This window comes from Callithrix jacchus, chromosome 4, assembly GCF_049354715.1.
Source record: "Callithrix jacchus isolate 240 chromosome 4, calJac240_pri, whole genome shotgun sequence".
In the NCBI taxonomy this organism is placed as follows: domain Eukaryota; kingdom Metazoa; phylum Chordata; class Mammalia; order Primates; family Cebidae; genus Callithrix; species Callithrix jacchus.
In genome coordinates this window covers 158,712,239-158,738,512 of record NC_133505.1, presented here as the reverse complement: position 1 = coordinate 158,738,512, position 26,274 = coordinate 158,712,239, and the positions used below count along the sequence as shown (strand labels likewise).

The following is a 26,274-nucleotide window of genomic DNA, read 5'->3' as shown; positions in this document are numbered from 1 at the left end:
TCAGCATAGTACTGACAGTTCCGCCAAAGCAATTATGCAAGAGAAAAAATAAAGGTATGCAAATTGAAAAAGAAGATGTTAAATCCCTCCTGTTTGCTGATTACATGATCTTACATAGAGAAAACCCCAAAGCATTCACACACAAAAACTATTAGAACTAATAAACAAATTCAGTAGTTTCAGAAGAGAAGCAACACACAGAAATCAGTGGTGTTTCTATACACTAACAGCAAACTATGCAAAAAAAGAAATCAAGAAAAATCCCATTTATAATAGCTATGAAATATCTATGAATAAAACAAAATATTTGGGAAGAAATTTAACCAAGGAAGTGAAAGAATTGTATGCTGAAAACAATAGACATCAATAAAAGAAACTGAAAAAGACACAAATAAATGGAAAGATATGCTGTGCATAGATTGGAAGAATTAATATTGTTAAAAATGTCCATACGACCCAAATTAATCTACAGATTCAATGCAATCCCTATTAAAATTGCAATGACATTTTTTACAGAAGTAGAAAAATAATCAAAAATTTGTTTAGAATTACAAAAATTACTGAAAGCCAAAGCAATCTGGAGCAAGAGGAACAAAGCTATAGGCATAACACTACCTGACTCAAAATACACTACAAAGTTATAGTAATTAAAGCAGCATGGTACTGACATAAAAACAGATGCATTGACCAATTGAACAGAATAGAGAACCCAGAAATAAATCCATTCATTTACAGTCAATTAATTTTTGACAAAGCTGCTAAAAGCACAAAATAGGCTAAAGGACAGTTTCTTCAATAAATGTTTTTGGAGAAACTGGATATCTACACACTAAAAAATGAAATTAAATACTTACTTCATGCCATATATAAAAATCAACTTAACCTGGATTAAAGACTTAAATGTTAGACCTGCAACTGTAGAAACTACTAGAAAAAAAAAAAAAAAACAGAGGAAGAACACTGTCCTTACAGGGATGGTTGTGCTGCCTACACTCCAATTGAACTGCTTCCTCCAACTGAACTGACAGTCACAGAGGCTAACCTGCCTTCATCCCTAATAGGTAACAGACAGGCCTTGGGTTTCTTACCTAGAAGACAAAGGAGTTAGATTAGATCAATGGCTTGCAAATTTGTTTCTTGGAGCCCTGGGGTTCCAAGAAGGTTTCTCATGAACATCATATTGAATAAAGAGAGGGTATGCCAAACTAGCTTTTATCTGTTTCATAGATGAATATCTGCTTCTGCTTGTGGAAACAAGAGCTTGATTGCTTTAAAATATTGCCAAACATTGGATTCATTAGTCTTTAAGTTCCATATGTGATTCATTACTTTAGTCAGTATATTTCTTTGTTTGCAAATAAAAAATTATGATGTGGGGAGTTTTTAATAAATATCTATTATATGAATTAATAAAATAATATTTTCAATATCATAAATACATAGACTCCTGCTTAAAACAAGCAGTCTCTCTTTGTTGAAAAGCGGCTAGCGTTTCTTTAACATTTTTCTTAAATTGAATCCTAAATATGAGCACCCTAATCTACCTTCTGAGAAAACTTGGATTTACATGCAGCTCCAAATCTTCCACAATTATTGGGCAATTCAAAGAAAGTGATTCACATCTACATTTTTAATTTATTAATTTGATTCTACCATCCTGAACATTAATAATTGGTTGTATACTTTTTTTTTTTTTTTTTTGAGATGGAGTCTCACTCTGTTACCCAGGCTGGAGTGCAGTGGTATAATGTCAGCTTACTGCAACCTCCATCTCCTGAGTTTAACCAATTCTCCTGCCTCAGACTCCCAAATAGGTGGGATTACAGGTGGGCTCCACTACGACCAGCTAATTTGTGTATTTTTAGTAAAGACAGGATTTCGCCATGTTGGTCAGGATGGTCTCAAACTCCTGACCTCAGGTGATCCACCTGCTTCGGCACAAAATGCTGGGATTACAGGCATGAGCCACCGCGCCCAGCCAGTTGTTTACTTTTGATAAAAGATAGTGAATGTAGGATTAAAGAGGATTCCAACCCCCTCCCCAGGTTGGGAGTTCATCCATCAATAAAGCAAACGGTAACTCATAATGATAACTATTAAACTCAAGCAACAAGGAAATATTTAATTTTCCATTGAGCTTCTAAGTCATTCTGGACACATGCATATTTCCCTAGCTATATTAGTAGTATGTTATTTTCTCACTTTAAATTATTCCACTAATTTTTGGATTTATTTGTTATTTTGGAATATTTCTAAAAATTATACTGCAACATTTGCTATTAAAATAAACACTAGTTGACAATTACTATTTTGTCTCAAATTTCTTCTTAATGTGTTATGAGGAAACATACCCAGAATGGTCAGTGCAAAAATCCTGCACATCAATTAATTTACATGTGCCAATTTCCTGACTGCAAAATGGAAAGCTTGTCTCAAACACACCCCCCAGTCTATGGTGAGAAAATACCTTTAACAAATTTGTGCAAATCTCTGGCATCATAAAATGATAAACAACTCATCATTTGGCTATATTCATCGTATGAGATCAGAAAATAAAAGCTTAGGTGCTTAAGCCAAGTTTTTATTCTCCACAAAGAAAGTCGAAATGTATACCTCATAAAAGTGATGAAATTGCCATTCTTTCTTTCAACTGAAAAAAAACAGCAGTGCTTGTATATGAGGAAATTCTTTAGAATTATTTTTAAGACAGAAAAGATATATAATAGATAACACTCGTGTGGCACTTTAGATTTGTATTTTCCCTTGTTATGATTTGTCATCTTCACAACAAGCTTGTTAAGTAAAATTTATTTATTTATTTATTTATTTATTTTTGAGACAGAGTCTCACTCTGTCGCCCAGGCTGGAGTGCAGTGGTGCAATCTCTGCTCACTGCAACCTCTGCCTCCTAGGTTCAAGTGATTCTCCTGCCTTATCCTCCTGAGTAGCTGGGATTACAGGCACCTGCCACCACACCCAACTAATTTTTGTATTTTTGGTAGAGATGGAGTTTCACCATGTTGGCCAGGCTGGTCTCGAACTCCTGACCTCAAGTGATCTACCCATCTTGGTCTCCCAAAGTGCTGAGATTACAGGCGTGAGCCACTCTGCCCAGCCAGTAAAATTTATTTATTTCCATTTCATATTTCAAAACAGTGAAGCTCATAAAAGTGACTTTAACAAGTTTGCTCAGCAAGTTTGAGGAGGAGCCAGCATTTGAACAGATATATCTTTGGAAGAGTTTCTCTTTCTACCAAACTTAGCGAGAAGGCCAAATTCTTGAGCAATGATATGTCTTGAAAGTCAGGGGGTCTGAGTAATATTCTGAGTTGGACTAGACCTGGGAGCAGTTGGATAAAGCTCTAGACTCCCATCCTGATCATTTAATACTTGAGCCATCTTGCAACCCAGTCTCCACTTGTTGGGATTTTTATTTGCCACCTCCCATGCAAATGCTGTCTTTATACCGTGAGGACATTGAGGGAAGGAACTAGAATCTTATTCATGTTTGCTTTATCCCCAACGGCTTGCATATAAGAAGCCCTACACAAATACCTGTTTAAATGAATTGAATCAATTCATTAATTAGTACAAAAAAGTACTTCTTGAACACCTACTTTGTGACTTGTTTCATGCGAGATCAGTAACTGAGACACAGAGGCCCCCTGCTGTCGTGGAGTTTGTGGACCATATATAACGACAAACATTGAACGACTGATAATAATGGCGACGAGAGCTAAGAGAAGAGCTGTTTGCTATGAAAGCTAGAAGATGAATTTTCCAGCACTTTGATTTGGAACTTCGAGCCTCAGGAACTGTCAGGGAACAGTTCAGGCCTTCCTGAAGAAGAGACAGGTAATCTACAACCTAAAGTTCAAGGGGAAGGAGGCAAATGAAGAGGAAAAACTGACTCAGAGACCAGCACATGTACTAGGACAGAAAAGCATATTCCCAAAAGTACAATTTAAATCCTACATCTTCTTGAACTACCATGATTCAGAACCAAATCCAGCAATGATGCTGGGATTTTCAGAGGCAGTATTACAACAGATTAAAATTGTTACCTCATGTAGATAAATCATGCATGATTTTGAATATTTAGAATAGATCTTCAGTAAATTTTCTCAGCCTTGCTATAAAAGTAGGGAGTAGGTCCGTGGTTCTCTTTTAACTGAAACTAAACTTTTTATTTCATAGGCAGAGTTTCAATATCCTAATTGGTAACCAGTTTGGTTAAGAAAGTGGATTGTTGTGAACCCTAATGGTTGAAAACATGTTGAAAAGATTTATTCAGCCACAGCTGGTCTTTACCATGTGACTGCGCATTTTATAGTTAGTTATCATTGTACTTCCAGTTGTAAATTAAGTCTTTATTCAATGGAATTTTTCAAGGAGTTGTTATAGAAGGTATCCTGTGGCCAGGTATGCTATTCCAAGTTGTAGAAAATATAATAAATTATATTGCTTTATGGCAAGCACTTTATACATATCATTAAAACAAGATGTTCTCATGGGCTATAATTTTATGAATTTAAAGTTTCACTTAAAACTTATACACATATAAAAACTGCCAGAAAGATACATGTTTTCATTATACATAGAAAAATATTGAGCAATCACTGATTAATCCTTATGGGATATTGCTATATACTGAATTGTGCACTCTTAAAACTCATATGTTGAAGCCCTATCCCTTGGGCCTCAGAATGTGACTGTATTTGAAAATTGGACCTTAAGTGAGGTAATTAAGATTTAATGAGGTCCTAAGTGTGGGACCCTAATCCAGTATGACTGGTGTCTTCATAAAAGAGAAAGAAGATGCAGATGCATGGAGGAAAGGCTGTGTGAGGTCACAGTGAGAAGGTGGCCGTCTGCCAGCCAAGGATAGAGGCCTCAGGAAAAATCAAACCTGCCAACACCTTGGCCTCAGACTTCAGCTTCCAGAATTGTGAGGCAATTGACCTCTGTTACTTAAAGCACCCAGTCTATGGTATTTTGGGAGGGCAGCCTGTTGTAAACTGTGTCCCCACAAAACTTGTATGTTGAAGCCCTAACCTCCAGTATGACTATATTTGGAAATAGGGCCTTTTTGAGGGTAATTAAGGTTAAATGAGGTCATAAGGGTGGACCCCAAATCCAACAGGGCTTATGAGAAGAGGAAGAGACACCAGCAGTATTTGGACACAGAGGAAAGGCCACGTGAGGACACGGGGGAAGACGGCTGTCCACAAACTTAAAAGAGAGGCCTCACAGGCCAGGTGTAGGGCTTATGCCCATAATCCCAACACTTTGGGAAGCCAAGTGTGAGCATTATCACCTGGGGTTAGGAGTTCAAGATCAGCCTGGCCAACATATAGTGAAACCTCATCTCTACAGAAAAATACAAAAATTAGCTGGGTGTGGTGGCACGTACCTGTAGTCCCAGCTATTTGGGAAGCTGAGGCAGGGGAATCACTTGAACCTGGGAGGCGGAGGTTTCAGTGAGCCGAGATTGCACCACGGCACTCCAGCCTGGCCAACAGAGCAAGACTCTGTCTCTCAAAAAAAAAGAAGAAGAAGAAGAGAGGCCTCACTAAAAACCAAATTTTCCAGCACTTTGATCTTGGACATCCAGCTTCCAGAATTGGGAGAAAATTAATTTCCATTGTTTAAGGCCCCCAGTCTGTGGTCTTTCATTATGGCAGCCCTAGAAAACTAACACAGATATATATTTTACAGTCATCAGTGTACAACCAAGTGTATGCAGGCCTACACAGTCTGCTATGTGCAGTCGAATTATCTAGATTCCTAGGTGAGAACAGTGGAGAGACTTTTATTATGTCTTTGCATATTAGAATTTTTGTTAGATTGAAAATGAGAATGCATAATGTATATTCATGCAGCCAGACCGTATCTGGATATTAATTACAATAAAAACAGAATTGGTTTTATGAAGTGGGGTCAATGCATGGGTACCCTCACATTTAAAAAAATGTTTTGAACATATTCACAACTTGATTATTTCAGCTTTCAAGGGGAATGTATATAAGAGCCTGCACTTAGCCTACCTACCTATAATCGCCAAAGAAGAATATTAAACCTCGACTCCACTGTTTCAAATTAAGCTTTTCTCATGCAGTTGTTATATTCCTGTCACTTATCAAGTTACCTTAAAAAGCATTTTGTGAGTTTAATTAAGCCTGACTAATTCTCCAACAGTACAAAGAAAGATGAATTCCTTAAATATTTAATCCATCTATGACTCAAGTGTCATTTTCTGAATGTAGCTGCTAAATTCTTGGAATTAATTACCCTTTGAATTAAAGCTGCTTTTTCAGATGTTCAAGATGTATAGTCACAGTCACAGCTCACACAATGTGTAAATTCAACATCGCATCTCTTCACGAGGAGAGTTTATTGCAAAGGCTGCATTCCAAACCTCAACCTGTCCGGCTTATTTATGACCCTGGGACTAAGAAATCTTTAGTAAACTTGTTAACAATCAAGCCTGTCTTTATCATAATCTCCATTCTTGGTCTTTCCTCTCCTTCCTCCTGCATGCATGTAAGAATGAGTTAAAGGTTAGCTGCCCGCTATTTGCAAAATCACTATTCCTTTTCACTGAAATTTTGTTTTCCTTAAATCACCCCAAGATTCACCTCCTTTAGAAAAGAAATGGACTTTTCTCTATTACAATCAGCAGGTAGCACTATCATCAGCCCTTCCCTCCGGTCATATCCTTCTGAAACACTACATGAATCCGTGACTTTATTTATTTATTTATTTATTTAGAGACAGAGTCTCGCTCTATCGCCCAGGCTGGAGTGCAGTGGTACAATCTCGGTTCACAGCAACTTCCGCCTCCCGGCTTCAAATGATTCTCCTGCCTTTGCCTCCCAAGTAGCTAGTACTACTGGCACTTGCCACCATACCCAGCTAATTTTTGTATTTTTAGTATAGACAGGGTTTCACCATGTTGGCCAGTCTGGTCTCGAACTCCTAACCTCAGATGATATGCCCGCCTTGGCCTCATGACTTTAATTACACATTTTCTACTTGTTCTCTTCCACTACGCTGAAGGCTATCCAAGACTAGAAGCAATGTTCCTCAAGATGAGACTCCCAAGAACACAATGAGCTCAATTAGGCAACCACACTGATGGCGCTTCTAATAGTCCCAGAACTGGGAGTCAGTTTCTAGATTCCTGTATGAGAAAACTGGAAGATCGGATATATGAGAAGACAGAAAACCACACGCACACACACACACACACACACAGCCACAAAGACACAAGCCCACACGACCAAATCCTGCATGCTTTGGCACTTATCAGTGTAGTGCTCAGTAGTCAACTATGCCAGCACCATGCTAGACACTGAGGTTAAGAAAGTGGCTGGTTGACTCAAGTTCTAAAGAGAAAGGTGTCTTTTGATTGAAATTCACATTCCTTAAGGGATGATAAGAGATTGAAAGGCTATAAATTAGCTACTTAGCTTTCACATGTACAAGTCCCAATCTAGGGAAAGTTTATCCTCAGATATCATTTTCTAGCACTTGCAATATAAACAGTAACTGAAAAATATTTCTAGAATAATTCACTAAGCACTCTTCCTTTTCTTCCAGCACTGCCTCCCACTCATCTTGATTTAAATTAATAATTATTTACATTGAAAATCTAAAATTAATAATTATTTACACTGAAAATCTAAAACGCAAAATGGCATGTTAGAATTTCCAGTGCCAGACAATATCACCTTTTAAAATAAAGTGGCAAAGAAAAATAAGAATAGAAAAAAAGCAATGAAAAGAAAAAACACAAAATTCCCATGGTGTTATCCGGATGGGAAGAGCCAGCACCGGAGGGTGGCCAGGGCAGTCCCCAAGGGCCCCTGGGAGAGATGTACCTACCACCTTTCATCATTCCCACTTCGTAGCATTTGCGGAGCCGGCAGGCCTGGCAGCTCTTCCTCCGGTTTTTATCAATGGTGCACTGGTTGGTAGCTGGACACATATAGTCGTTATGTCCTATTAAAAGCAAGAGGACAGAATTAATATTATTTCAGGAAACTTAGCCAATCAGAATCTACAGGGAAACCTTTCAGAGAATATTTTCCCATCACTTCCTCAGCCTTACTATGTTGCTACTCAGCCTGCCTGCCTTTTTCTGTCCTTCTTGAAGTGCAAACAAAACCTCTCGTGGACTTAATTTCTATAGCAGCCAACTGCATCAGGAGTCCACTGGGCAAGTTGCCTTCAGTTCGCCCAGCCTATATTTTGTAGCATGATATTTTATATGGTTATGTTTTCTCAGCAGATAAGGCTTTTTGCTTTTTGATTTGTTTTGTTTTACCAAGGCTGCTTGCCAAAATAGTTGTCAGGGTAGACCTGTTAGAAATAGAATTTTCAGAGAGAGAGTTTCAAAGTAGCCCTTCTTAAAATAAAATTTAATTCAATTAAGTAGGTACTCAAATGCAGCACAGAATATCTAAATTCAAGCCGGCTTGGTGGGCTGAGTGGTGACAAAGTTCAGTCTTTTAGTTCATAAGTTCGTCCCTCACTGACTGGCTGGAGCACTCTGAGCAAGCTACCTAACATTTCTAGGTTTCACTTTCCTCCTCTCTAACCTAGAGAAAACAATGGAACCCATCACATACAGTTATTCTAAGAATTAAGTGTGAGAATATAGGTCAAGAGTTCATACCATAGTTCCCTGGGTATGGAAAACACTCAAAAGATGTTAGTTGTTGCTACTTTTATTTGTGATTAACCCTCTTTCTTTTTTCTCTTGTTGATTGACTCTCTCTCCCTCAAATGCTCCTTACTCATTGGCTTTGATCACAGTCAACACTGTCCCATAAAATAGTCTCCCTTACCCCCCATGCTCTCTAACTTCGATTTTCTGTCTTGTCCCTCCTTCCCAGATGAACTCAGAAATGTCTGCACATAAAATCTCCTTTCTTTACCTCTCCTGCATGGCTCAACCTACACCAATCTGTTTTCCACCTTAGTTACCCCGAAAAAGCAGCTTCCTAGGATCACCAATGACTCCTGTTGCCAAATTTTACAGATATTTTTTGGTTCACATCCTACACAACCTATCTGAAGCAGCCTAAGATGTTGATTCTTCGCTTCCCCCTTGAACTAGGCTTTTCCCTTGGCTTCCATAATCCCAAACACCCCAGTCCCTTCTGCATCTCAGGCTGCAGCCTCCCAGTATTGTTTGCAGATTCAATTTCCTCCATCCACCATTAAGCCAGAGCAGCTCAGGGCTCAATCTTAGGTCTTCATCTTCTCTTACTACTCCACATTCTCCCACAAGAGAACCTAATGGACGCCCATGGCTTCCATCGTCACTGAATGCAGATCACTCAGAATGTAGGCTCCCAATCCAACTGTCTTCTCAGAGCTCCTAAGATTTAGAAGTCACCTCCATCCCTTTATCCCTCAAAAGGAATCTGGTTTATAGGGAACAGAATATTAAAATTCACAAATTAATACATATTGGCATGTTTCTATAAAGTCTGTTTGCATAAGTCTAAATTCTTACATGCCTTGGAGAAATGTCCTGAATTTGGACTAAGGAAATTATGTATACTATTGTAAAACATGTTTCTCATTCTCCCACTCCAAAATTGAATATATATTCCACACTTTAATTCTGATTCTCTGCTTACGTCTCTATTTTTTTCATTTACAAAGGGCAAGATGCAACCTGTAGTGAAATGTTTTAACTACAGAACTCTTTGTTGTTTATTCAACTCAAGGGTCAGGCGCAATTAGGAGAGGGTGGAGTGAGGACTTGACAAGAAAGGCTAGTCTCATAAAACTTGGTTTTCCATCTTTGAATATACTTTATAAAAGTCACTGTACAAATGGGCTACAGATCAAATTAACGTTTGCACTCTTCTATTGCATAACAGAAACCGGAAAACTAGTCAGCAGAGTTATAAACCTGTAACTTCAATAAAAGACCACACACGGACTCAGATATCCAGACATAGTTATTATTTTTATACTTGTCCTTATTAATAGGGTCAAACTGAGGAAGTGATAGAACCAGAAACAAAACTTATCTGTGCAGATGTTAACTGCAAGCAAAAAGTATATTCTTCCGATACCTTAAAGAAATTTTCAGTGTTTAGTCTCCTGTGATATTTATGTAGTATATGCTGATATATTTTAGCTTAAAAAAAAAAAAAGGAGTAGATAGCCAGGTGTGGCAGCTCACGCCTATAAACCCAGCACTTTGGGAAGCTAAGGTAGGAGGATAGCTTGAAACCAGGAGTTTGAGACAAGCCAGGGCGACATAACAATATCTTGTCTCTACAAAAAAAAAAAAATATATATATATATATATATTAGCCTGGCATGATGGCACATGCCTGTAGTCCTAGCTACTTGGGAGACAGAAGAATCACTATGAGCCCAGGAGGTCCAGGCTGCAGTGAGCTATGACTGCACCACTGCACTCCAACCTGGACAACAGAGCAAGACTCTATCTCTGAAAAAATAAATAAATAAATTAGTATACATTAAGTTTCAGAAGAAAATAGTCAATAACCATTCAAACCAAATATTACTTTGCCTTGCTTTCTCTCCAGAGCCAGTTACTTTGTAAGCCAGAAGAAGGTGGGAGAACTGAATTGGGTCAGAGGCCAGTTGGCTGAGGCTCATGTTTGGATTGGCCATCCACGTAGATGTGTATCACAATGGAATTCATCTCAACAAAAATGGAAATGGACATACAACATAATCATGTACATACTGCAAACCTTTTGTGACAAAGCTAGAATTGATAAACTGGCAAAAAAAATTTAATAAATACATACTTGATATAAGCAATTAAAACAAATTCTTCTTAAACAAGCACCATTAACAACTATCAGAAGAAGAAAAAAAGCAAAGTAGGTTTTTTTCCTTAACGAGTATAACTTGGTTAATATGTGTTATTAAAGCAATTGATTTAAGTTACATTAAGAAGAAGTTCTTTTAAAATTTTGTTACTTGATCTTATCAAAATAATGCATGAGAAAATCTTATTGAAGTAGAGTTGATTTTCTAAAAAAAAGACTCACACCAGTTGTCTTAGTGCAGTGTGGGGTTTTTTTTTTAACTGAAGAGACAGGACTGTATGTACGTGATCAGATTGGCCCCAAAAGTCCTTCTGTGCAGGCTGGGATGAACCCAGCCCAAAGGGCCAAAGCCACAATGTGACGTTCAGGTGAAGGTTTGGAAAAATAATCAGCACTATTTTCTTGCCCGCCAAAAAAATAAAAATAAAAAGCCTCTGGAGGAATCTAGGGTTTGGCCAGTAGGAAGTGGAGGGGACAGAAGGTGAATGAGATGGAACCAGAAAGAAGGAAGTGGGGAGAGAAGACGCCTGTGAGCAAGAATTGCCAGGCCCACCCCAGCTCCTGCAGCAACAGAATGACCCACATTCAGCTTTTCTCCAAGCTTCCCTTTTTCTTTTTCATTTTCCATCTCTTCTTATTGTCCCTCCATTGGTAGAAGGTGGCTTAGTTTTGTTGTCATTACACAGAAGTCTACATTTGTTAGTTATGAAAATAAATAATGACGGGGCCAGGTGTGATGGCTCATGACTGTAATCCCAGCACTTTGGGAGTCCGAGGCAGGTGAATCACAAGGTCAGGAGTTTGAGACCAGCCTGACCAACACGGTGAAACCCTGTCTCTACTAAAAATACAAAAATTAGCTGGGCATGGTGGCAAGCTCCTATAATCCCAGCTACTCAGGAAGCTGAGTCAGAAGAATCTCTTGAACCCTAGAGGCAGAGGTTGCAGTGAGCCAAGATTGCACCATTGCACTCCAGCCTGGGTGACAGAGCAAGACTCTGTCTCTAAATAAATAAATACCCATACCTATGCAGAGATTCAAAAGGAATATAAAGGCAGGCCAAGCCGTCGCCTTAGAGAAAGCCAATATGATATTGCAGGTCTCTCTTTTTGTCTCTCTCTTCCCTCAGTATTTTCTGGCAGTCACCTCAGACCAAATCTCCTTCCTGAGCTTCTGACCTGTACGTCCACCTGCCCCCATCCATCAAGACTTGACTCTCACACTCGTCAAGATGGATGTGCCCCAGATAGATCCGACAACTATCCTCTTTCCTCACCAGTGTGTTCCTATTCACTTCTTAGCTGAATCAAGAAATGTCTGCACCTGAAGCCTGAAACATGGGCTTTATCGTAGATTCGAGCTTCTTCCTCATTCAACCCTCCCTCCCCACCCCTGACAAAGCCACACAGACCAAAACAAATATTTACTCATTATTTTTTTAAAGCAAAACCATTTCTGCCTTGAGCACTACCATAGTCCCTACCTTCTCTAGCCCAGATCATTACAGCCAGATCATTACAGCCCACCACATGACACTCCGCCTCCAGCCTTCCCCTGCCAATCATTCCCCACCATGTCGTCACAGTAATTTTCTAAAATCATATGCCATCATGTAAATATCCTGCTTCAATATCCTGAGTCTCCTCCCAGCTCTAAAAGTGAAATCTAAATGCAATGCCTTCGCACAGTTTGCAAAGCTCTCAACACATTTCCTTGCCTTCTCTCCCCACTCTAATTCACACCCAAGTTCCAGCCACATCTTTCTGTTGACACACGCCATGCTTATCACCCCCAGGACTTTGCACATGCTCTTCTTCCTCGTGGAAACACACTTTTCCTCCTCTTGGTCCAACTGACTCCTACTCATCTTTGAAGTGTGCCAGTCAAGATATCAATTCCTCTGTACCATCTTATCTGCCCTTCCAGCTATGCTTAGTTTGTGTCTTATCATAGCACTTACTATGTTGGGTTTTAACTGCTTGTCTCAATACCCAGATCAGTTTAGGCCTGGCAAGAGGTGGACCATATCTGTCTCATTTATTGCTATTGATTCTAAGCCCAGCACATTCTCACACACATAGCAGAGCTCAACAAATGTCTAATATCTGAACAAATCAAGATGCTAAAGCTCCCTTCACCCCCAACTTCATCTGTGGAGGACAGGCCTCTTGAGGGGGACAATCAGGGTTCTACACAGGAAGTAATAAGTGGAAAGGTGAGGACCCAGAACAATATGATGAGGTATACCTCAGGATCCTAAACTTAAATCCACAAGAACAAGGCTTGGTTCTAAGTGGAGGCAGTCTGCTCTTCAGGACTGGGTGGGGCCAGACATGAATTTAAAGCAGATGTTCATAGATGAACAGGGCCTAGAAGGGATCCATGAAGTCATGCATTACCCATGAATTATCCTCACTACTCTTTCCACTTTCAGGCCTTGCTGTTTTCCTAATATGAGTGTATTTCATGACTGCCTCAAAGAAAATCAATATATTCTAATCATTCCAAAGCTTGTTCTTTACTGAAATGTTTTTCTGAATTAAAATGCTATTCCCCCCCATGACCTGTTGGTTATATAGACATTTTAATATGGCTCATTTTACTAATAATGATTTGTTTTCATAGTGTGTTTTAACTTTTTAAAGTTTCTATTCTGTGATTTTACTAAACTCTACAAGATTTAGCAGTTTCCTTGATTCATCTCCACATTCACCACCATCACCAGAAAACACTTTAGCTTTAAATAAAATGGATCTATGATATTATTTCCCTAGAAATAAAAGTTCTTATAAATGAATTATTAACAAGGCTGAAGAAAAGGCATATCTTGATCAAAGGTTTTCTTACATATAAACTGCATAAACTGTCCCGTAACTGACCCATTTTATGAGAAGCTAAAGTTCAGAGTACTCTTCTTCTGGCTTAACTGTTGAATATTAAGATACTAAAAAAACCAATGGAACAAAACAGAGGCACCGGACGCAAAACAACATATCTACAACTATACAATCTTTGATAAACCTGACAAAAACAAGCAATGAGAAAAGGATTCCCTGTTTAACAAATGGTGTTGGGAAAACTGGCTAGCCATGTGCAGAAAGCAGAAACTGGACCCCTTCCTGACACCTTACACTAAAATTAACTCCAGATGGATTAAAGATTTAAACATAAGACCTGGCACAATAAAAACCCCAGAAGGAAATCTAGGCAAAACTATCCAGGACATAGGAGTAGGCAAGAACTTCATGAACAAAACACCAAAAGCATTGACAACAAAAGCCAAAATAGACAAATGGGACCTAATGAAACTCCACAGCTTCTGCACGGCAAAAGAAACAGTCACTAGAGTGGATCGGCAACCAACAGAATGGGAAAACATTTTTGCAGTTTACCCATCTGACAAAGGGCTGATATCCAGAATTTACAAAGAATTCAAACAGATTTACAGGAAAAAAACAAACAAGCCCATTCAAAAGTGGGCAAAGGACATGAACAGACACTTTACGAAAGAAGACATATATGAGGCCAACAGTCATATGAAAAAATGCTCATCGTCACTGGTCATCAGAGAGATGCAAATCAAAACCACACTGAGATACCATCTCACGCCAGTTAGAATGGCGATCATTAAAAAATCTGGAGACAACAGATGCTGGAGAGGATGTGGAGAAAAAGGAACACTTTTACACTGTTGGTGGGAGTGTAAATTAGTTCAACCATCGTGGAAGACAGTGTGGCGATTCCTCAAGGCCTTAGAAATAAAAATTCCATTTGACCCAGCAATCCCATTACTGGGTATATATCCAAAGGACTATAAATCGTTCTACTATAAGGACACATGTACACGAATGTTCATTGCAGCACTGTTTACAATAGCAAAGACCTGGAATCAACCCAAATGCCCATTGATGATAGACTGGATTGGAAAAATGTGGCACATATACACCATGGAATATTATGCAGCAATCAGAAATGATGAGTTTGTGTCATTTGTAGGGACATGGATGAATCTGGAGAACATCATCCTCAGCAAACTGACACAAGAACAGAAAATGAAACACCGCATATTCTCACTCATAGGCGGGTGATGAAAAATGAGAACACATGGACACAGGGAGGGGAGTACTAAACACTGGGGTCTATTGGAGGGAAACGGGGAGGGCCAGTGGGAGGGGGAGGTAGGGAGGGATAGCCTGGGGAGAAATGCCAAATGTGGGTGAAGGGGAGAAAGGAAGCAAAACACACTGCCATGTGTGTACCTACACAACTGTCTTGCATGTTCTGCTCATGTACCCCAAAACCTAAAATGCAATAAAAAATTTTTAAAAAAAGATACTAAAAATATTTGCTTTCCTCATAGCCTACATATTTGAAGATCAATTTGCCCCAATAATGCAATTCTATAACAGAAGTATGTGGTGTAGTTATTTTTCCTTTTTCATTACTTCCTAACTATGGAGTCAGAAGTCATACTTGAATGATTCTTTCCCACTATTTCCATCTCAAATTGATGCATTTCAGAGTGCTCCACAAACTTACAACACATCTAGGGATTTAATTTGTGACTAGAAAACTTCAAAATATATCACATCTATTCTGGCTTTATAATTTTTTAAATAAATACACTCCTTAGGGATACACAGTAGTCTGAAAAGAAAACGAAAGTCAAGGAGACTTTCATAAGGTTAGGCTAAAAGCAGAGTTATATAAACTGGGAAAAAGTGTTGTCCCCTTAAGAAATAAATACTTTACATTTCTTATTGACATATATGAGTATTTAGCTAATTGTTCATATTTTAAGGCTCAGAAATGAAAATGAATTCTAAAAGAAAAATAAACTCTCCAATGTTTAAGTACTCACACATCAAATAAGAGCCAATTTTAACTAATCCTGTCAAAAAGCCTCATTAGAGGAGTCCAACAAAATAATATTTTATTTTCAAAGTCCTATTTTTTATATCCGATTTACCCATAAATTTAGCTAACACATATAAAGCTTGGCTACCTTTATAGTCTCCTTACTAAAGGCACTCATTGAATATTTGCATAAAATTAACTATGGTTTATTATATTTTGAAGCATCCAGGAACCATAGTTTAAGCTGACAAATAAGATGTCAAAAACTGAATTTCTTTCTACTTCTAAGGCTCAACATGTATTCACAGAGTGTAAAATACAGCTTTGAATCTGATGTGAAATCACAAGTTTCTATACATATTTGGCCAAAGGGAAACCTATGACATTTTAGTTTTATCAGTGAAAGACCATATTATCCTTTAGGTGGTAAGGTACAGAAAACAGTTTTGAGCTGTAACATTTGGGAAAATAAAAAGAATCTGCACACACACACAAAAATCTGCATGTGAATTCTCAAAGCACTGTTACATAAACCAGCAACTACCCAGGCCTGAGTAAGTGCTTCCAAGGGCTGTCCCTGCTATGGCTTGTTCATTTCACACTTGTGTTCACTTCCTATCTGGGGGCAATTCCATAAGCTTGTCTGGCCAAACGTTCTCTCTACCAAGGAAACCAAACCTTCTAGGTACTAAACATCACATGCCAGGAATTGTGTTATACATTGATTGCTTCATTTAACCCCCTAGCAACTTTATGAGGAAGGAATTATATTAATCCCATTATACAGATGCCTGATCTAAGCCACACAGCAAGCAAGTGGCAGACGGGTTTTGAACCAAGGTCTCCTTTATTCCAGAAGCTGAACTCTTATGCATTCTAACAACCTTCATACATGGGAAACCCAGATTCTGCAAAGGTCAAACTCTTCACTCAAGAATGGTATTTACTTTCCAGATTGCAATAATGTTAGGATTCTCTGCAACTGACCACCAAGTGTTCTGCTTCCTAGGAAGCTGATGTATAGGAAAGAAAAAGTGAGAAATTAGCCAACTGAGTGTTACTGTCTTCTATTTAACAAATCTACAAGACAAATACTTACTAAAACCACACCAATATTGAATTATTTGAGCAATACATTTTGACTTATATGACAAGGATGAAATGCACAGTCCAACTCCCTGGCCACCACGGTACAGAGGAACAGAAGCCTTGTCCTGCCTTACACTCTGAGAAAGATATTGACTTCCTGTAGTACCTAGTACCTGCATCTACCCCAACGCTTGACTCCAGTGATGCTTTGTCTTGGTAGCACCACCCACATTATTTACTATAATCAAAGCAAAGGGGGGTTGTGGGAATCACAGCATAGAACTGGAAAACAGGTTCCAACAGTGATATCACTGGAACCCACTAGCAAAGAGGAAAGGGAGACTGGCAAGGAATTTGTTATAGAAAGAAGAATTCAAAATGTTTTTACATGAAAGTGGGAATGTATGATTGTCATAAAACACGAAGGATTAAAAGTATTCACATTTATGCCAAGGAAAAATAATCACACCAAAACACCTGCTAATCATCTTTGAGTAGTAAAGTAGATGAGGCAGAGAGAAAATGTGAAGATGTTTTCAACAGTTTGGCAAATAGTTAGGGCTAAAGGGAGGAGGAGGAGAAAGTCAAATATTCTGATAGTTTGTGCCAGGATGCTTTGAAAATTGCTCTTACCATTAATCAAAAAGAAGATCTGATTCAGGACAGGGGTAGCAAGAAGATATATGGAGCAATTTAAAACCTGTTGATATGAGATTTCAGTCATAAACTCACAAGTGACCACCCAGCAGGCTGTTGTAAATACAGTTCTGAAGCTTGGAAGTTATGTCAAAATGAAGTGGGAGACCATGTTTCACTTCCAACAAGTGGAAGCAATTTCACTTCCAACAATTCCACTCTGAGGTGTAGACCCAAAATAATTGAAAGCAGAAACTCAAATAGGTATTTTTACATCCATGTTTATAGCAACATTATTCGGTATGACCAAAAGATGGAAATCAACCAAATGTCCATCAACAGACAAACAGATAAACAAAGTGTGTTATATCCATACAGTACTATTATTCATCCTTAAAAAGGAAGGAAACTCGGACATATGCTACAACATGAATGAATTATAAAGACATTATGCTCAGCAAAATAAGCCAGACACAAAAGGACAAAAGGTGTACTTATATGAAGTACCTAGAATAGTCAAATTCAAAGAGGCAGCAAGTTGAATGGGGTTACCAGGAGATGTGGGGAAGGGGAACTGAAAGTCATTGTTTAATAAGTACAGAGCTGGCCAGACGTGATGGCTCACTCCTGTAATTCCAGCACTTTGGGAGGTCAAGGTGGGCGGATCACCTGAGGTCAGGAGTTTGATACCAGTCTGGCCAACCCAGCAAAACCCCATCTCTACTAAAAACACAAAAAAATTAGCTGGGTATGGTGGCGGGTGCCTGTAATCCCAGCTACTTGGGAGGCTGAGGCAGGAGAATTGCTTGAGCCCAGGAGGCAGAGGTTGCATCAAGCCAAGATCACGCCACTGCACTCCAGCCTGGGTGACAAGAGCAAAACTCTGTCTCAAAAAACAAAAATGTACACAGTTTCAGTGTGGGAGGATGAAACATTCTGGTTGCACAAAAATGTGAATGTACTTAATGCCACTGAACTGTCTGCTTCAAAATGATTAAAGTAGTAAATTTCATATTATATATATCTTATAATAATTTTATTTTTAATATATATTTTTTTAATTTCAATAGGTTTTGAGGTATAAGTGGTTTTGGGTTACATGGATGAATTGTATAGTTTACTATAATTTTTAGGGTCTGTTGGGGGGGAAAGGGAGGGACAGCAGGGGAGGGTGGGGCGGTCAGGGAGGGGTAGCATGGGGAGAAATGCCAGATGCAGGTCATGGGGGGATGGAGGCAGCAAACCACATTGCCATGTGTGTACCTATGCAACAATCCTGCATGATCTGCATATGTACCCCAGAACCTAAAGTAAAATGAAAGAAAAAAAATGAAGGCTGGGTGCAGAGGCCTGTAATCCCAGCACTCTGGGAGGCCGAGGTGAGGGGATCACTTGAGCCCAGGAGTTTCGGACCAGCCTGGGCAACATAGCAAGTATCCAGCTCTACCAAATGTTTTAAATTACCCAGGTGTGGTAGTGTGTGCCTGTCATCCCAGCTACTCAGGAGGCTGAGGTGGGAGGATCACTTGAGCCTAGCAGGTTGATGCTACCTTAAGCTGTGGTTGTGCCACTGAACTTCAACCTGGGGGACAGAGTGAGACACTGTCTTTAAAAAAGGAGAAGGAGAAGGGAAAGGGGAAGGGAATGAGGAAGTGGAGGAAGAAGAGGAAGAGGAAGAAGAAGAAGAGGAGGAGGAAGAAAAGGAAGAGAAAGAAGTTGTTGTTGAAGTGTAAGAAGTGTCTGCATGGGGCAGGTCAGGAATAGGAATCAAAGTTGGCCTGTTCAGATTCCCTTCTGTGCAACACACACTGGGCCAAGGACTGGGTAGTAGGAGAACCCATGTGCTTCCCATGGACTAGGTGCTGGGCTATGTGAATTCCGTGTTTTGCCTCATCTAATCATCAGAGGCAATGAGTTACGTTGCCCTAGTTCCCATGATACAGAAGCAGAAACTGAGACTCCAAGAGGTTGACTAACTTGTTCAAGTTCTCTTGGCTAGTAGATGGCGAAGCCATGATTAAATCCAGGTCTGTCTCATTCACAAGTCCTTGTGCTTTCAGGAGTACCATGCTAGAGTTGGTGAAATAAAAAGAACTTCATGATGACCGAACAAGAACACCTAAATATTAATTTATTTTCCCTGGTGGAATTACTATATGGTATCATTAGGAGGCATTCCGGAAGCAGCAATAAAACTATTTCCAGAACCCCCATGATTCCTACCACTTTCATAGTTACATCTCCCAAAACGTAAGAGAGTAACCACGTGGAGGTATTCGTCAGAAGATTATGACATATGCAAATCTTTCTGGAAAACCTTTCCTCATACTCCAGAATAAAATAAAGAGAAAAATAAAAAGTAGAAAGCAAAGTATTGAGGAAACAAATAAGAAATTTATATTCTATAACAGAACAACTGCAGTATTATGTTTGGAAATAAATTTTCACTCACATATCTCCAATTTACAGCCAATGCAATGAGCCAAAGAAAATGAAATAGAATTTGGCCGTCTCAGTGAACACATTCCTAAAAATCCAGTGAGGACATTCAATGTGCCATGATTTGAACTATTTCACAAGCACATCTGTACACAATGGCATGCAAATAAAAACTGCATGCCTTAAGAATGCATCCCAAGTTATATTTTTACAGCTAGTCAATCCTAGCTCATCTTATCACTGACAACCACCACCTCCAAGAGGCATCTTACTTTTAATATTTAAGAGGGACAAAAATATATTATTTGCATCTAAGTAAATTTTCAAAGAAAAAAAAATTTTTAAGGAATTCTAGGAAAGAAAATTGTCCTGGAAAGTTTCTTTCTCTAAATGACACAAAGTGAAGAGGAAATCCTCTATTTGCCCTCACTAGACCCCAGTCTGTTGAAATTTTGGCCAGGACAATGACATGATCCCTTTTTTTGTCCAGCCTCTGGCTTACCATCTGCAAAACCACAATTGTTTTAAGCACCTGGCAAAGGATCAAACCAACAGCTGCAATAAATGAAAACATAATGAAATCAGTGACCACCATCTCATTGTAATACCCCAGGGACAATGAACCGCTTTCAGTAATGCTTCTCAGGCTCAACAAATAAGCGAGTGCTATTCTACAGCTCAGAAAAGGACTTTCTGAAATTGTTCCTTATGGGATGGTAGATAAGCCTCAAAGAGGAGAGAAGTGTGATGATTGGTGTGATTACTTCAATGCCAGGCAGCATTCAGCTCACCTGTAGACCCCTCTCCTTTACTCTGTTCAATTATTTCCAGAAAATTATCCAAGCTTTCCTCCCACTTGCACTCATTTGAAATCTAAACTCTGGTGTCCGAAAGTAGTAGAAACAATTTCAAAATTGTTCTTTTCCTAAGTTGAAGAAGCAAGGAAGAGGAAAATAGCTTTGCAATCAGAGCAAGAGGGTGAAACTCAGAAACCCTGAACAGGACTGTGCTTACTGCCCTGGCTTCCTAGACTCATAAATAAGCCCATTTTCCATCTTTCAATTTCTGTGCCATTTTGGTGCCTTGGGAGAAAACAGTCGGTTAACTAAGATCTGGCGTGGAGGTGAACTATGCATGTCCCTCCAACTGTTTATACCTGAATGCTCCCTTGTACACTTTTGAGCCTCTCTGTGCATAATAAGTGATTTCACTCATCTTCAGGAGCCTCCCCAAATTAACTTCCTGGGAGAAGCTCCTCCCAGGTATTCTGATAAGAGTAATGAAAATAAATTGCTCTATTGAAAAGACACATATACCCATATGGTCATCAGAGCACTATTCACAATAGCAAAGACATGGGATCAACCCAACTGCCCATCAGTTATCCTGGATAAAGATTATGTTTTACATCTACACCATGGAATACTACACAGCCATTAAAGAAAGGAATTCATGTCTTTTGCAGCAACGTGGATACAGCTGGAAGAATATCTAAGCAAACTAACATAGAAACAGAAAGCCAAATACCACACGTTCTAACTTATAAGTGGGAGCTAAACATTTAGTACACATGGACATAAAGAGGTGGGAAGGAAGAATGGGGGCAAGGGCTGAAAAACTATCTATTGGGTACTACATAGGTGACAGATTCGTCCATATTCCAAACCTCGGCATCACTCAGTATACCTCTGTAGCAAACCTGCATATATACCCCTGATTTTCAAAATAAAATTTGAAAAAATAAATAAATAAGAAGTAATGAAGGATCAGTTGGGTGCTTCTGAATTAATGTCAAGGGGTTCCTCTAGCACGTGATTAACACATGAGTTCAGTCATCCCGTTTTTTAAATTGGTTTAAGTCCGCTTCAGACATAAGAAAACAAACTAAAAAGCCTGTCAGACCTAGAAATAACTACTAGTCCTAGATCCTTGAAGAATCACCACACTGTCTTCCACAAGAGTTTAACTAATTTACACTCCCAGCAACAGTGTAAAAACATTCCTATTTCTCCACATCCTCTCCAGCATCTGTTGTTTCCTGACTTCTTCTTTTTTTAGAGAGTCGCCCAGGCTGGAGTGCAGTGGCGTGATCTCGGCTCACTGCAAACTCCCCTTCCCAGATTCAAGCAATTCTCCTGCCTCAGCCTCCTAGGTAGCTAGGATTACAGATGCATGCCACCATGCCCAGCTAATCTTTGTATTTTTAGTAGAGACGGGGTTTCACCATGTTGGACAGGTTGGTCTCAAACTCCTAACCTCATGATCCACCTGCCTCGGCCTCCCAAAGTGCTGAGATGACAGGTGTGAGCCATCATGCCTGGCCTATTCCCTGACTTTTTAATGATCACCATTCTAACTGGTGTGAGATGGTATGTCATTGTGGTCTTTATTTGCATTTCTCTAATGACCAGTGATGATGAGGGTTTTTAAAATATGCTTTCTTGGCCACATAAATGTCTTCTTTTGAGAAGTGTCTGTTCATATCCTTCACCCACTTTTTGATGGGCTTATTTTTGTGCGTAAATTTGTTTAAGTCCCTTTAGATTCTGGATATTAGGCTGTTGTCAGATGAATAGATGACAAAAATTTTCTCCCATTCTATAGGCTGCCTGTTCACCCTAATGATAGTTTCTTTTGCTGTGCAGATGCTCTTTAGTTTAATTAGATCCTATTTGTCAATGTTGGCTTTGTTGACGTTGCTTTTGGTGTTTTAGTCATGAAGTCTTTGCCCATACCTGTGTCCTGAGTGGTATTGCCTAGGTTTTCTTCTAGGATTTTTATGGTTTTAGGTCTTACATTTAAGTCTTTAATCCATCTTGAAGTTAATTTTTGTATATGGTGTAAACAAGTGGACCAGTTTCGGTTTTCTGCATATGACTAGCCAGTTTTCCCAACACCATTTATTAAATAGGGAATCCCTTCCTCATTACTTGTTTTTGTTAGGTTTGTCAAAGATCAGATGATTGTAGATGTGTGGCATTATTTCTGAGCCTCTGTTCTGTTCCAATGGTCTATACATCTGTTTTGGCACCAGTACCACACTGTTTTAGTTACCATAGCCTTATAGTATTTGACCCAGTGATCCCATTACTGGGTATATACCCAAAGGATTATAAATCATTCTACTATAAAGACACAGGCACACGTATGTTTGTTTATTGCAGCACTATTGACAATAGCAAAGACTTGGAACCAACCCAAATGCCCATCGGTGATAGACTGGACAAAGAAAATGTGGCACATATACAGACCATGGAATACTATGCAGCCATAAAAAAGAATGAGTTCATGTCCTTTGCAGGGACATGGATGAAGATGGAAACCATCATTCTCAGCAAACTAACACAGGAACAGAAAACCAAACAGCACATGTTCTCACTCACAAGTGGGAGCTGAACAATAAGAACACAGGGACACGGGGAGGGGAACATCACACACTCAGGCTTTTAAAGGGTTAGGGGGCTAGGGGAGGGATAGCATTAAGAGAAATACCTAATGTAGATGATGGGTTGATGGGTGCAGCAAACCACCATGGCACGTGTATACCTATGTAACAAACCTGCATATTCTGCACATGTATCCCAGAACTTAAAGTATAATAATAAAAAATGCTAGTCTGTTTTATTAAATAACAATTTCTCCTAACAAATCAAAATAAGCAAATGAATAAATCCTTTACAGGATGGTTGTTTAATAGAACAAATACAACCTATGTGTAAGAAGTAATGCTCTATGTTTTTTGCATGGCAAATTTGGCCCAAACTAGCATAGATAATCTGGTGCATTTTATAGTTTTTATGGTTGGGCACAGCTTCTTCCTTTCTGCTGCTATGGCCCTGCATGGCCCTGTACTTGGACAAAGAACTGTGTGAATACTAAATGCAGAGTAAACAAAAACAGGAGTGATATTACCTGGGCACCCAGACAGCTCGAGCCTCAGTGGTCACACTGCCCTGGCAGGAGAGTTATCTCCCACGGGATGTATTCCACATCAGAAAGCAGAGTTCTCATTTCTCAAGGGTGTTTGGCTCCTCAAGCTGCATTCCCTCCACAACCCTTTTTAACTGATGAGAAAGAGAGCCTGGAAAAATCTGGCATCTCTCTTTCCACCTCTCTCCAGAATGAGCCTCAGGAAAGAAGACAATCCAGCTATGTGACCTAAACATGCTACTTAATGTCTCCAGGCCACACCCCGGTCCTTATCCATGAAAGGACAGAGATGTATCTGTTGTTCATTAATGCCCATTCAGTTCTAAACTTCAATTACTCTCTTTTCTCACTCTCCTGAGGTCTATATCTCCTTGTTGTCTGGCTTCTTGATGTTTTAGATTGGTGATCTTTTCACTGCTTTCAAAGAGTTTCCCTAAACATTGTGGTGGCTGCACTAACTTGCAGGAGTACGGGACTGTTTAGGGAATGTTAGTTGTTTGAGTCCCAAGCTCCATGTAACCCTGGGTGAAGCCCAAGTTACCCTTCTGGGATTCTTGATATGTCAATTGATGACTGCTCCATGACCCAATGAAACAATATATGCAAACTCTTTGTCAACTGTAAAACTTTGCACCAATAAAAGGTATTATTACTCCATACTATGGACTAATAGACATTATATATGAATATATATGATGAATGAATGAATGAGACCAATATGTACTGATATGGAAGTATCTCCAACATACATTATTCTATGAGAAAAGCTAGGCACAGAATAATGTGTAGAGTATAAGGCCACTTAGGTTAACAAAATATCCATGTGGGGCGTGTGTGTGTGTGTGTGCATGTGTGTATGTGTGTGTACATGTGTAATTTTCAGAAGAAACTGTTACTACTGTTTACCTATTGAGAAAGAGACGTAGATTTTTGTATGAGACCAGAGAAGACTTTACCCTTTCATCATATACAATGTTGTACTGCTTAAAATTTAACTTTGTACATTCATTTGCTGTTTTTTAATAATCCATAAAGAAGAAATGTATACTTAAAAAATGCCAACACCAGCCTGACATCCACAACCTTCTTTTCTTTCCTCATTCTGCTACCACCCCATCCTGTGGTTATTTCCCGGCAACTCACAGACTAAGCAATGAACTTCACCACCAGAACCTTTTGAAGTAAGAAAAAACTACCACAGTTCTTTCATGCAGAATAGGAAAAAAGGCTGTGTTAGCTGTGTTTTTCCATCTTCAGATACCCCATAAAAGAACAAGCAGCAGACACCCAAACTGCAGGTGAACATTGCAGTCTCTGTTTCTCGTCCAATCAGTCACAAGTGTATCTGTGACTCTCCTTCCCAAGCTGGGACAGTTGCCCTTGGCTTTCAGCTCACCCAAACCTCTCTTCCTGCAGGGCCTTGGTCTCCTCTCCAAATAGAGGATGGAGTCATCCTTAATCTTTATCCTACACCTGGTAGGATATAAGGAGACACACAGGAGCAACCTAGCATCTGTCCATTACATGATAACAGCCCCATTTCCCCTTGGCAATCAGGACTAACCTCAGTCAACTCCATGCCCCCCTGTCTGTGGTCTGTTAACCTAGTAGGATGAGGAGCCAGCTATGATCAGGTGACACTCCTTACTTCCAATGGCCTTTTTGGAAGCCCTCCTTTCCCTTGGGAAAGGCAACAGAACACAATGGTTAAGAGTCAGGCGTTGCCGTCTGACTACTCAGATTCAACACTGATTTTTGTTTCTTACATAGCTTGGTTTCCTTATCTGAAAAGTGAGGTTAATTATAATGCTGACTTCCTCAAATTTTATGGAGGATTAAATGAGATGATACATCCAGGACAGGTATCATAGAGCCTGGGGCAGGGGAAGTATTCATTATACATTAACCATTATTATTAGATACTAAGTCTCCAAACCAACAGAGCTCACATTTGTAAGGACAGCATCCAAGACACAATACCCTCAAACCAGTTTATAATAACATCATTTTGTCAGTAAACAACCCATTTTTACCCTTAAGTAATTTTCTTCACATCATATAACTTGTTGGTCTATATTTATGCAGTGCGTTGTAAATCATGGAAAACACTTGGTCCTATGCAAAAAAAATTCACATCAGTCAGCATAAAGCTAATGGTCAGGGCTGAAAACTATTCTAATACTGGAAAAAGCAGGCAAAAAAAAAAAAGTAAGAATAACAGCCATTTACTCAAACCTCTGAATAAAATACATTCAAGCACCTTTTTAAATAACAAAGAATTACAGTCTAAACGGCCCAGGAATGGGAAAGTCATAACATGCCTCTTCCAGAGACTCCACCCCAGACGAACAACTCATTTCTGGGCTTTGCAATGAACGTGGTTGCCTCGCCTGTCCAGGAAGTGAAAGGACAATGCTCATTTATAGTTTGAAGTGAGCCCAAAACGATTAAGCCAATCTGTGGAACAGAAAAGTACCCTGATTCCTGATT

At 39.3% G+C, this 26,274-nt stretch overlaps 1 protein-coding gene across 3 annotated transcripts in view; it reads right to left on the bottom strand.

Moving 5' to 3' along the window:
- The window catches only part of ESR1 (estrogen receptor 1), a 408,861-nt gene that overhangs the window by 209,024 nt on the left and 173,563 nt on the right, over positions 1-26,274 (bottom strand). For all 3 annotated transcript variants that reach the window (XM_054254535.2, XM_078370326.1, XM_078370327.1), the window contains exon 4: positions 7,888-8,004. In XM_054254535.2, coding sequence (XP_054110510.1) covers positions 7,888-8,004 — 117 coding nt within the window. The remainder of the gene's footprint in view (positions 1-7,887; positions 8,005-26,274) is intronic.